This window comes from Ursus arctos, unplaced genomic scaffold, assembly GCF_023065955.2.
Source record: "Ursus arctos isolate Adak ecotype North America unplaced genomic scaffold, UrsArc2.0 scaffold_6, whole genome shotgun sequence".
NCBI lineage: Eukaryota > Metazoa > Chordata > Mammalia > Carnivora > Ursidae > Ursus > Ursus arctos.
In genome coordinates, this window is record NW_026623078.1 from 83,966,662 (window position 1) to 83,980,556 (window position 13,895).

General features: G+C 48.4%; 1 protein-coding gene across 15 annotated transcripts in view; it reads right to left on the reverse strand.

The window, feature by feature from the left end:
* PTK2 (protein tyrosine kinase 2) overlaps positions 1-13,895 on the reverse strand; it is a 262,938-nt gene that overhangs the window by 24,274 nt on the left and 224,769 nt on the right. For 13 of the 15 annotated variants that reach the window (XM_048212414.2, XM_057308018.1, XM_057308017.1 and 10 more), the window contains 4 exons: positions 13,756-13,867; positions 6,335-6,421; positions 3,103-3,240; positions 1,970-2,101 (listed from right to left, as the gene is read on the reverse strand). In XM_048212414.2, coding sequence (XP_048068371.1) covers positions 1,970-2,101; positions 3,103-3,240; positions 6,335-6,421; positions 13,756-13,867 — 469 coding nt within the window. Of the gene's footprint in view, positions 1-1,969; positions 2,102-3,102; positions 3,241-6,334; positions 6,422-9,828; positions 10,210-13,755; positions 13,868-13,895 lie in introns of those variants that run through there. The other 2 variants (XM_048212420.2, XM_048212421.2) reach the window with 2 other exon arrangements.

Sequence of the window (13,895 nt, forward strand, 5' to 3'; positions counted from 1 at the left end):
TCTGGATAAAAGTCTAAGACGGGCTAGGGAACAGCCATTCTTGAAGCCCACTCCAGATCCAAATGGCTCCGCTCAGATTACCGCCGCACACAATCAGCACTGTCTGCAGCTTGCCTTACATCAAGGTATGCTTCAATTTAAGTCATTTCAATTTTTGATAGTTTGAAACTTCTGTTCAAAAGTAAGTCCCTCATGGTGCCTATCAACATTTCATACACCTTGCTGTAAACGTCTGTAGAGAAGAACACCTGGCAAGCTGAGCGAGTGCTGAAAGCACCGCCAGCAGGATGCTGCTTCGCGCCTCACGGGCGCTGAGCAGTGCGGCCCAGCGGCCAGGACCGGCCCTGCGGCAGGACTCCGGGCTGAATTCCGGCTCTGTCACAGGCTAGCTGGGCGACCTCAGGAGATCTCCTCTGCCATAAAATGAGAGTGACACAGGGACAGGTTTATCCTCATTTCCAAATTTGAAAAAGTACTGACGATCAGAAATTTAATTTAATCTTTATTTTATTTTGCATTTGAAGCAAGCTAATTTCATGGCAAAACCTGACCTGAACTGACACGAAGTCTGTATTTGTACCTGTTCATGTGAACATCCGTGTTTTCCTGCATGAGTAGCGGCACTCTTACCTCTGGGATGCTACTGGAACGGGACCTAATCTGTGGCATGTGCACGGCACTGATTTTCTCAAGTAAAAAAATACTGAATTCTGAAGCACATAAAACCTTCAAGAATTTCAGGTAAAGGATTCTGGACCCGTCTCTTCCTTGTGGGGGGCTGTGCAGATGGACTTCATTTATGAGAAATATGTCAGATGGTGACCGGCACATGGAGGATGTCACACAGGATCTGAGGCATTCACCTGTGAGCGGGGCGTGTGCTGAGGAAGCGTGCACTAGTCCTGGCTGGCGGTAGCCGAGCGTGGAGCGCGTGTGATGTCTGCAGGCCTCCAAGCGTGCTCCATGCTCCTGTGTGCACCGAGATGGCAGGCTTGATGAGGGCAGCCCAGCACACTCTGTGCGGAGGGCACTGGCCTCTCCAACCGTGAAAACGGGCTTCACTGAGCCAGAGTGTTTAAATCAACCACAATTAAAAAAAAATGAAAGCCACATATAAAGGATGAAATCAGAGTCGCATGTTGATGAACTGTGCAGGCTGAAGCCACTGTTGCCTTATACCATTCATTGCTGGTTTCAATGTCTCTGTGCCTGGAAGACTGCAAGTGATTTGAGAACTGTCCCCTACCCTCACGGGTGTCTGGTCCCTCAGCATAGAGCTCAACACAGACAGGGCTTCGGGGAATGTTTATTGAATGGAAGCATGAGGGACCAGCTGTGGACCACCCAGGGAAAGGTACCAACTCATGAATGTGGAAACAGCAGGAGTCCTGGCTCTGTCCAGCCATCCTTTTCAGGCTACTCCAGGAAGACTGCACTAGCCGGGCGGCCTCGCGGCACAGAAGTGTGTGGCAACGGGGCCATGAGTCCAAAGGGCCCTTGTGTCAAGCGACACACAGAGACCACTCTGCCTCACCACTTCCTCTGCCGCAGGAGACTTCTGAGGGGCTGTGGATGCGGGCCGCCCACATACGTGTGGAAGGAGGCACCTGTCAGACCACAGGAGGAGGAATGCGTGAAGGCAGACCCGGGGTTCTAAGCTGTCTGGTTACAGGTGCTGCGGGAGCAAGATGCAAAGCCTTACACGCTAGCTGACACTCCAGGGGCAGCTGCTTCTGCGAAAACCACAGAAATGCTCACACCTCTGAGCCTGCAATGCTGCTACTAAGATCTTAGAAATCTAGCCAGAAAAAATCTAAGAAGAGCAAATAACCCACGACTGCAAGTGTTGGGGACCAGATGTCAAAGGATCTTTCTTGTTCTGAAAGACAAACCTTTCCAATCATCTGTAACATAGTAGACTGACAGTTTCACAAGTGGAAGAAATCCGAATGACTAGAAACACAGTTACCAGAAATCTCTCCTCTTTTTCTAGCCAGCGCTGATCTTCCTCCATCTCCTGCTGCTGCCGGATCAGCCGCTCTTCCATCAGGTGGGCCGGCAGCCCCTGTCCGATCCCTCGCAGGTCCAGCGCAGCAGAGTCCTAGCAGGGGGAGTAAGCAGAATGGCACATCCGCTCTCAGGGGCCAATCTAGGATGCTCTGACTGTTTCTGCGCTTTTCCAAAGAAATGAAGCAAAATAGCAAGGGTGGGGGATACAGGGTGTCTTGGACTCTGCTCATGGGAGCGACTTCCCCGGGGGTTGCAAGGTACCACCTGCCAAGCATCATTAACAAGTACACAGCCGTTCAGCGCACAGCTCCATTTGCAGGGATTTGTTCTCAAGACATAATCTGGGACACCTGGGTGGCTCAGTTGGTTAAGCGTCTGACTTTAGATTGGGTTGTGATCTCGGGGTCCTGGAATCCAGCCCTGTGTCAGGCTCCCCACTCGATAGGGAGTCTGCTTCTCTCTCCCTCTGCCCCTACCCCTGCTCGTGTGCATGCATTCTCTCTCTCTCTTTCTCAAATGAATGGATAAAAATCTTTAAAAAAAAAAAAAAAAAGAAATAATCCAAGGTATATGCAGAGAATGCATTGCTGGTTGCAGTGAAGTGAAAACAGTCTGGAGGCAGAATGGAAGGAGGATTAAGCTCAGTCCACGTGTGACGGGGAGCACAAAGCAATCGTTAAATGTGCTCACCCCAAGGGCAAGGGCAGGAGCAGCAGACTACAAGTGCTCTGGGAGTCAAAGAAACAACACTTACTGTCAGGGCAGTGGTTCTTGGTTCACCAGGCAAATCTGGTAAAAGGTAACATGGCCCACAGAACGGGAGGCCATCTCCCTGCTCCTCCCCGGGATACACCTCACGCACACGCTATTACGTTCAGCCTGACATGCTGCCTTTCAGGCGGGTGGATTAATGATGGGCGTCTCTTTCTTTTAGTAAATAGGACTCACGGAACCGGGAAGAATTTGAGATGTAGTGCCTTGATTTTAGAATTAGGTCATCAAAATCAGTAACTCTTAGGATTCAGAAATAAAAGGTACTCTAGGCAAAGCTTCATCAGCTAACAAACGAAAGCCCAAGGACATCCGGGTTACCTCCATGTTGGGCTGCCACATTGATATCTCCTGCTGTCTATGATTCCAGGAATCCGTCTGGTCCAAAAGAGATGCCTGCCCCGGGTAGATGCTGCCAGCCATGGCTGTGATCCCATGTGAACCAGGATAGCCAGAGACCTGCGAATGTGGGGCAGCAGGGTCATGTTCCGACATGGCATGCTTCCGCACAGTTCTGCTTTCCACATGCAAGGAAGCAACTAAGACGACAGGGAACACTGTGCAAACAGAACAATGGTGCCCACAGACGTCCACGTGTGGCTCCCTGGAGCCTGTGGCTATGGGAGCTCACACGACAGAGGGACTTCACATGTGTGTTGTAAGTTAGGCGTCTTGAGATGGGGAGAGGACCCTGGATCATCCGAGTGGACCTAATGTAAAAGCAGGTTCTCTACCAGTGCAAGGGGGAGCAGAAGGGGAGGGGGGAGAAATGGCTACCGAAGAGTGGTCAGAGAGATACAGCACTGCTGGTTTTGAAGGGGGGGGGCAAGGGATGCAGGTGGCCTCTGGAAGGTAGTAAAAGCAAGGAAATGGATTCTTCTAAAGCCTCAAGAAAGGTAATCCATGAAGGCTGTGTAAATAAGTAATGCAAATATACACCAGGAAGTCAGAAACTGTTTACTTTGCAACTCGGCACCCTCGATGCAAAAGCACCAGGTGCCATGCACGCAGCTCAGCGGGCGCCGCTCTAAAGCACCTCCTGTCTAATGGACCAGGACAGACACGGGCGTCGTGTTCCAACCGTGATGACTACGCCAGAGAAAAGACATTCACATGCACATGGAGAAAAATTCCAGGGCAGAAGGAAAACAAGAGGAGTTTCTTTACATGGCTTCCTCCCTCAATCATGGGAGAGAGGGCGGGGGAGGGAGAGAGAGAGAGAGAGAGAGAGAGATCAGAATCAGCATTTGTTTCTGTAACTCACTGGGCTAGTTAGTACTGGAGGGCCAGGGTGCTCAGTTAACGTTTCAACGAGATAAGGCACAGCCAGATCCATCACTACTGAGCATTACAGCATTCTTCAACAAAGACTGTGCACTCGTGAGATCTCCAGGCACTGATTTATACCAAAATGCATACCGACAATATATAACTAATAAACTTTTATGTAAGATGTGCAGATGGTTCTCACAGTTTACTAGAATCAAAATATTTCAGTAAAAATTCTACTAAACATAAAATGTCACATCACTACTATTTTTGGTCAGAAAGGATACATTCCTGCTAGAGGACTTTTAGGAATTTGCGCAACAAAGAGATTTCAAATATTCTGTGGCAGTTTTCTACACAACACCAACCCTGTGAAAGGACTGCTGAGCACTTTCGGCTAAGAAGGAACATGAAGTAACACCAGGCAATGTCCTGTAGCCGTTCTCATTTAGAAGATAAGGAAACTTGGGGCGTGGGAGAGCTTAATCATTCCTTTGCTTGATGAAAATATGAATGCGTTAATGTATCCACTGAATCCTTACTCTGTTCTACATACTGTTCCAGGCCCTTAAAGCAGAGGCAAGCCGCTGTCTTCACAGGCTTCTACCCCAGGGGCAGGACGATGGCCACACACGGACACGTACCAGAGCCCAGGAGGTGGAAGCGGTGTGGCCAACGTGTCCCACCTCTGTCTCACCAGCATATGGTGTTGCGCTTTCTCTAAAGACATCTGGGGGGGGCTCAGTGATGCACACCTCCTCCAGGCACGTGGGTGTCTCCCAAAACAGGGCTCTCAGTCACGCAGCATCCCCTTGGGGTGCTTGTTAACAAAGTAATACTCCCAGGCCCCACTTCAGAATTAGTACAGTGGGATCTGGAGGCAGCAAAGCAGGTGAAGACCCTGCCGCGGACCCAATTTCAGTGTCTCGATGTACCACCGTCCTTTCTAGTATGAAATGGCCTGCACTCTCTCCCTGGGACCTTCTGCCAACAGCGAAGAGTGTTTGTCCGTACTGATCCAAAGGCCTAGGTTTAAAGGCCTCTTTAAAGTTGAGAGGCATGTACAGGAATTTAAATGCTTTCATCTGACCCCCAGCAACCCCGGGAAGGAGGCCCAGTAAGCGTGCTTCTCCTTTTCTTCCTGAGAAACATGTCAAAGGAGATGGCAGTTAAGGGAGCTTTCAGCTTCTCCCTCTCCCGACAAAGACCCAAGGACTACCCATCGCTTGTTTCGCGTTTGACTCATTCTTCAGCTAAGTGCTTTCTACCCAAGGCTGGTTCTCATAACCGGCCTAGTCAGCCAGCTATGAGTATCGGTCAGTTACCTAAGAGGCGTGGCTGCAAGAGAGCCACAGCCGACACAAATTAGAAGACGTGGTTTTATTTCCTAGAAGTGACGCGGCCTATTCTCTGAATAACATGACTGGGGCACACACTCTGCGCTGTCATGCAGTGGAATACCCCTCAGCATCAGAAAGTTGTGAGTTACTGACACCCTCGTCGGATGTCAGTGCAGAATCACACCAGTACAGCAGCTGAGCAGGAGTGTACCGTCTGATCCACTTATCTGGAAGTCCAGAACGCGTAACACCAACGGCTGGGAACAGTCAGACAGTGGTTGTGCCCGGGCAGCAGGTGACTGACTTGGGGGAGGGGGAGACCTTCCAGGGTCACAGACATATTCTCTGTCTTGGTGTAGTGTAGGGGACACGGTGTACACCTGTCAGAACATCTGTGCATTTCACTCTAATTGCACCTCCAAAAAGCAAATACTCTCCCCTCAAAACCAAAACATTACTGACTTTTGCTTCTGGTCCTTTTCTTTCAAGAATTGTCTTTTCTAATTTATATAAGATATTTGACTATGTCTGATACTCTATCCACACCTGTCCAATATGGCATCTTGTCTGCTTTTTAAGGTAAATTTGAATGTTATTCTTGCATTCCAGAAAAACCACCCAGTTCATTACTACCTCTGCATATAGTAGGAGCCACCAGACTCGCCCCACACGTCACCCAAATGGAGGAAAGGAATGGAGTAGAGAATGTGGGGCAGGGCACTGCCCAGACGCTTTAAGGCTGAGGGGCCAATGACGGCTCTCTGGGCTGCTGACACAACCACCACTTAGACAATCACTAAGCTGATTACTTTCTTAGCTTTCTGCTTGCCAAATCATACTCCTATGTACGAGAAATAAAGAATATAAATATTTACAATGTCCCTCCCCACCCCCAAGTGTGAAGAATAAAACAAGATGTCTTATGTCTGTAATGACTGGCATACCTGGTAATGATTGGTCTGTACCATGTGCTGTGGACTAGGATAAAATCCTTCGCTGGACCTTGGACTAGGGTAACCGGGTCTGCTGGGCTGTGAACAAATCAAGAGAGCATCATATGAATGAGTATTTTGAAAATTTTGTTAAATCTATGTTTTACTGAAAATAACAGAAAAAGGTATTTCTCTAAAAGACTTTAGTTCGAAAGAATGATAAAGAGTGTCCAGACACTTCAGTGGGGGAAACAGTCTTTTCCACAAACGTCCAGGACAGCAGGGTATCCCCATGTGAAAACACGAAGCCAGGCCCCTTCCCCACAATACACACGCAGATTAACTTGACATGGATCATGATCTAAACCTAAGAGAAAAAACTATAAAACTTTTAGAGAACGGGCAAATCTTTGTAACCCTGGGTAGGCAATGGTTTTGTAGCTAGGACACCAAAAGCTCAATCAATAAGAGAGAACAAAAAAGATAAATTTCTCATCATCCAAACGAAAAGCTTCTGTGCTGCAAATAGCACCACCAAGAAAGAGACGACCCACAGAATGGAAGAAAATATTTGCAAATCAGGTATGGTGAGACAGTCATCCAGAATATACAAAGAACTCTTGTAACTCAACAAAACGATAATAAACTGAATAAAGAGTGGGCAAAGGACGGGGGCAGACCCGAGGGAGATCTATCAATGGCCAACAAGATGCTCGACACCCTCCGGCACCAAGGAAATGCAAATCGGGAGGCTTTCGGAGCAGGGAGCTCATTTGGCTCTGTGGCTTCCCAGCCGTGTGACTGTGGGCAAGCGAGGGAGCTGACTAGCTTCCACATCGATCAGACAGGAGCTGAGCTACGGGGCCTGGGAAGTCACTTCCAGCCTAAAATTCTCAATGTTTGCAACCTACATGAATTTAAAGTTCATAGCAAAAGAATGGTTTAGTCTGAAATATAAGTTAAGTCCACAAAATCTTCTAAACCTGATGGTTTTAACAGAGCAGAAACCCACTATTCTCCAGCTAAATGAAGACAACAAAAGGAGATGGATTTAGGTGCCAGCAAGCCCAGGGGAGGAAAAAAAGGCCTCAGAGCCTGTGCCTCTTCCCATAGACGCACATGGTCCTGCAGGAACACACACTGTGCTTGAGTTAAGTTCTGAGTAAGTCTGGGTGTCCAGGAAGAGTCTCATTATCCCACCACTCTGCTCACACTGTCCCCACTGCCCGTCCTTTGAGTCTTCTATGGAAATTTCCTGAAATCTCCTGGTTTCTCCCACCTGACGTAACACCCCAGTCCTCTGCTCTCCTCTGTGATGCGTTCCCGATCGTGACTCACATATCTGCTTGAGCCCTGCTACTGCGGGCCCCCTCAACCTCTGAGGGTGGAAAATGTGCCCTCATCCCTTTAACCGATACTTTAGGGGCCCAGATGCGGTTTACCCCAAACTTACTCAAATATGAGGATGGATCCCCAAGACCCCTGGAAGCAGGAAAGGGACATCAAGGAGGTGTCCTAGGCTTTACCCTATGTTCTAGGGTGGCAATTTCCAAAGTATGTTCCATGAAGCCCAAGGGACTACCTTTAGATTTATATTTTTAAAGGTTTCATTTGAACAAGTGGTTAAAAGAGGTGAAGAAAAACAACAAAGTTCGACTACTTCTGTTGTAGGACGTTGGAGTGGCAGCACTCATCGCGTGGTGCTATGGGAAAGGCCTCCTGGAGTCCACGCGTGGAAGGATGCAGGGCCACGGATTTGGACAGTAAGCATAGCTGTCTGACGGCTGTGCGGCTGTGTCGTCTGGCTTAGACTCTGGGGGCACGTAAGTAACACCTGCACAAATGAAAACTTCTACTCAGCATGGCCTACGTGCACTGATGGGACAAGCTGAAGAGCGTGCCGCCCAGGAATATTATCACCCTATCTCACGGAGGATGAAGCCGAGGCTCGGGGAAGTCAGGCAGTGTGAACAGGCCACACAGCCATACTGGTGGACCTGCTCACTCCGAAACCCACTACGTGGGGGTGCTGCTCAATGACAAGCGCACTTGGACGCGACAAATAGAAAAGAAGAAACAGAAGGACTTGACCAGAGACTGGCAAAATCTCCACACAACATCCCTGAGGGTCTCCGACTTCAGGGGGTAGCAAAAGAGCACGTGCAAGGTTCCATTTCAAAATAAAACAACAGGTAAAAAGATGAAAACAAGCTTTAGGGAAGATAAAACTATCGCACAAAGAGTACCACAAAATCAAAGTCTACTAAGCAGTGGCTGTGGAGAGCACATGTACCATCCACCAGCTGTGCTGTGTTCTCTACCAACAGGGAGCCGGCACAGCAGGCGGGGGCAGGCTCGGGAGCCGAGGGCCAGGGTTTGTGGTCAGGGCCATTCACCTCTCTGTGCCTCCACGTTCTCAACAGGGGAGTGGGGACAGGGCGCTCGTGAAGATGGAGCAACACGTCACGTTCTCTGCGGACAGCTTCCGTGCCAGTGCCCTAAAGTGTCACTTGCTACTAAGCACTACGACTTGGCAGGGTCACTCCCTCCTCAGACACAAACTTGGACTGTAATATTTTTAATCAAGCAAATGATGGAGCTGAAGGAGTGTTTGTTGAAGTCCTGCTGAGTGAGGAGGAAGAGAAAGGAAAAACTGACCCAGCCTAACCAGTGGTTCTGAGTCAGGGGCGGTGCTCCCGCCAGGCGCTCAGAGTATTGGAGAGGGCACACCGGTGGGCACAGCCACCGCATCCAGGGTCTGACCAGTGGGGCCCGCTCTCCTCTCAGACGCCTCGCCTCGCTCAACCTTTACCACGGAGGTAAAACAACAGTGAAGTCCTGTAACCCCAACTCAAGTAACACATGGCACAGTTTCTCACTGAACCTCCTGGAATAGCAACTCTCTGACGGACAATGTACTTTGTTTTGTTTGACCTTGACCAAGATTTTTCGCCGTTCTAGAAGATCACATCACGCGACCCGTGAAATTCACGCTCCGTCGTGGCCGTGGGCTGTGCCTCTGTAGCTGCGTCCCCGTGGCGTGCCCACATGTGGCCACAAGCACCATGCCACCTCACCACTCCTGTGGGGGTGACCCCACCTGAGTGTCTCCCACGGGTGTGCATGTAGCGTTTTAGCTTTCTTGTGCAGTTAGCAGTCTCCTGGAAGAACTGGCATTTTGAAATCTGGAAGTCATTTTACTCTCTCTGTATTTTACTTACTTGCTACCATGGAATATCACAAAACGCTTCTCACAGAAGTGGAGAGCTGGGTCCTGTCAGGGCTGAGAAACCCTTCTGAGGCAGCCACTCTGAAACCCTTTATTTTCAGGACCCCTTTACGTTTTCAAAAATTACTGAGGACTCCAAAGGCTTTTGTTCAGCTGGAATAGATCTACCAATATTTACATTATTAAAATTAAAACAGACCCTTAAGAATAACTAATTACATGTTAAAAAAATACTTATTTAAAAAAAAAATCAGCAAGCAGAGTGGCACCCATCACATGCGTGTATGTAAATTCCTTTAATGTCAGGCCTAGAGAAGGCCGCCAGCTCTCATGCCAGTCCACACTGTCTGCTGTGCTGTCTCCCTACAGTGCACAAAGAAAATCCGGCCTCACACAGCCGTGCAGCCGGGAAGGGGAGGAGTCTCTTAATAGTTTTTTGGCACAGTTGTGAGCATTGTTTCTGATATCACACCCCAACTTAGAGAGTGGTGGTTTCTTAAAGGTGACTTGCAGTGTGGAATCCGGAACCGTGTCATTATCAGTGACGTGAAGATCCACAACTCCGTCTTGTACTGTGAATGGATCTTCTACCCGCGTGTGATTCTGTGACGTCCTGCAGCGATCATCTGGAAAATACGAGTCGCTGAGGTATGCAGACCTTCGCAATGCCGACCCGTTTCAATAGACACATGGAAAAATCACATTTGTTAATATCACTCCGAGCTCATCAGGAAAGTCTCAGAATTGGGAAGCTTGTCATGGTGATGGATGTTTTTCAAAATTCTAATTTTTGCTTGAAAACTCAAATTTTATTGACAACAAACACTATCAGTTATCCTCCTTTATGACTTCTTTCTTTTTTGAGAAAAGGTCTATCTACCAAATGCACAACTCTGAACCACCACAGTGTCTGACCACTCTACTTTCGAGATAAACTGGTTTTCCATGAGAAAAGTGGTTAGTTCCGCAACTCAGCCACACAGCAAGCATCTTCCCTGTACTTGCTCTTTCCTCCCACAGAAGACCTGTGACTGCTTCATCAAGGTCATTCTTCAGCACCCTGGTGTCTCCTTCTTGCGTGAGCACAGGGGTGAAGAATATAGTGGTGACCAGCACGGTACGGCACCATTGCCCTGGCGTGTGCCAAAGTGACCGCGGCTTGGTCCACTGCTACGTCTGCAACAGGACTGCAAATGTCAGCAGAGTGGATGAGGCCAATGACACGTGGACGTTATTATGAAATGGGTTTTGCTCTCACGACCCTCTGAAATGGTCTTGGGGACCCAGAGGTCCAAGAAATATATTTTGAAAACTGCCGAAAAGGGTGTTTTTAGCCAGAGGCTCTCCACTGATCTAATGGGGACATGCAGGACAACTTGCAGCAATGAAATGACCCAGGCTGCACTCCTCTTGGGCAAACTTCTCTGCAGATTGTTATTGTGTGAAAAAGTTGGTATTAAGTACCAGTGAAGAAATTGGTAACAGATTTTTAATAATTAGCTTTGCAGTTATAATGCTTTTGCCATTAAGTCTTATAACTAAGATTTTAATTTTTTAAAAAAGATTTTCTCTCTTTGACAGAGAGAGAGAGAGAGTGAGAGAGCACAAGCAGGGGGAGCAGCAGAGGGAGAGGGAGAAGCAGGCTCCCCACTGAGCAGGGAGCCTGATGTGGGGCTCAATCCCAGGACCCTGGGATCACCACCTGAGTTGAAGGCAGACTAAGCTTTTAATTTTGTAATTCTGAATCTTGAATGTGGGAGAGAAAAGTATTTCACTTTAAAAAACTAATTAGGTTCCATTACAAGTTTTATCAGTACACAACATTCATCTACAAAAACCCAAGATGTTACATGAACTGAGGAAACTAGAGTGGAAGTTGTCGTCCAAAGACAGCAGAGTCAGCATGATAAAGACTGATGAGACTGCAGAGCTCCCACTTCACGGGTGGAGGAGACTCCAGGACGCAATGCTGGGCCAGCCCCCTGGAGACAAGGGACGCACTTGCAGATGGGTCAAATACACCTACCATAAAAGCAGAGTCTGATTCGAAGGACCACCACAGAGAAGGGAAAAACTGCATCCAGACCTGATTCTGATTGGCAAGGGAGCCGAATAATTAGTGTATCTGTTCATACTCAGCAAGCATCTGTCTTTTTCTACTAGCGTAGATGATTTTCTAGCCATGAAAACTTTGAATCCACGGGTTGTCAACCTTCTCCTCCAAGTGTCAAAGAGCGAGTATTTTAATCTGTGCAGCCACACTCTGACCGACTGCTCGACCCTGCTGCAGGCTGAAACCAGCCGGGGACAAGACACAAACGAAGCGTGCAATTCATTCCAATAAAACTCTAATTACAAAAGCAGGCAGTGGGGTATAGTTTGCTGACCCATTATAAAGGGCAGAACAATCTCCGATTATAGAGAAGAGCCTCAAAATAGGCACTCTGAAAACATCTCAAAACCAGAAAAAAATGTCTTTGTATGCTAAAACAGAAAAAGCCTAATCTCATACTACAGCTTCTAAAATTTAGCCAAAGAAAATTATTAAACATCCTACAGACTGAGATACAGGAGAACGCAGAGGTGGACGAAGTTCTTTAATTCTGTGGGTTTTGCGGGAGTGCTGCAAGGTGTGGTGATCACGACCAAGTGCCTGCAGCACCTGACGCCTCCCTGACCCCCTCAATGAGGGCCGCAGATGCAGGACCTCCCGCCGCCCTCACCACACCCCAGAGGGGTAGGGATGTTAACACCCTTGTTTCAGAGCGTGGAGAGTGAGGCTGGGAACGGGCAGGGGGACTGCCCAGTCAACAGAGCCCCTGGGAAGAGATTCACTTGGCCCCTAGGCCCAAGGAACTAGCTTCAAGACTCCCGCCTCCCAGGCCCGGACCACTGTCCCGTTGCTCCCGAGTTAAGAAATGGGCAAACACGTATACACAAAGTGGAGGGCCTGTTATGTGGGGACGAGGGGCTCTCAGTTCTCTCAGCTTTTCTGTGGGTAACTAAGGGTTTATGGTTGTTGTTTTACCAGGACATGCAGAAGCATACTGGTTTTATCACTAACTCACTCAAAGGAACACCAGTCGACAGATGGCACGGCCCTCCTCCTCTGGGCCTCAGTTTTTCTACCTGTTCAGGAGGCTAGACTAGGGAACCCTTCGCTCTAAAACTCTGAAGAACTGTGTCAGTCACCTGTAGTCACCTTAAATGTGTGATAATCTTTATTGTTACACAGTTGAAAATACTGACCAAGAAAATACAAGCTTTCAGGCATCATTAAAAAAAAATAGGTATAATATTTAAATAGTACTTTGTGCTAATAGGCCTCTGAACATTTTTCAAGAAGAAGATGAAGAACTGTCAGCTTCTTAACCCATTTTTAGCTCATTAATTAGTAGGTAAAGCCTATTACCTATTTACATTCCGGAAAATGTTCTAAACTGGATTATTCATGGCATGTAAGCCACTGTGTGAAAATACCACTCTGTCAAAAGCAAAAGGTGTATCAAGAATTCTTAATCTCATGAGAGTGTTTAAGGGCCAACTATGTCCAAAACCTCAGCCACAGTGTGGCCGAGCAACAGGGGAAGGCTCTGGCCACCTTCCACAGGTTGAGGATGTGGAGACGGTGGACAGGCAAGGCCTAGGGATGTGGCCAGCAGATCTTAACACACAAATGCAACGTGCCTCCAGTCCCCATACCTAGAAGCCAGCCACGGACAGCAGACAGGCAGAGAACGCACAAGGCTCTCACCCAAGCCCAACCCAAAAGGAATGGGATTAGGTGTAATTTGACTCAATTCAAAATAGAGCAAAATGTAAAGCATTCAGAGGGCTGGTTTTCATCCTGACTGGATCCTCAGCAAGGTCCCTGACAAACAACAAAGGAAAACCCTCGTCCACACCTGGCGTGCTCACTGAAGTCTGAGGATGGGGGGTGGGGAGCCAAGGGAGAGCTTTTTTACAACCGCACCTAATCTAACGGCTTGAGTCTGACACCGGCCGACAGCTGAAGTGCAAATTAGGAAGTGAGCACACGTGAGGGTAACATGCAGGGCAAACGAGCAGGAGCATCGGGGCTGCAACAACTACTCCTAGAACCACCTGATGCTTGGCTGCTTCCCCACACACAGCAGCTGCCTACACCATCCACCTCAAAAGTTAGCAGGAGTAATGCCAAAGTTGGGGTAGGGGCCTTCGCTACCTTGGGTGGCGCTTCGTCGGACCCTCCGGAGTCCCAGGACACTGTGACCTGTCTTCTGGACTCCATCCTCATCCGTTCTTCTTGCTGAACCTTCTCCTCCTCCAGGATTGTGCTAGAGAGACAATACATGGTTTAAGGGC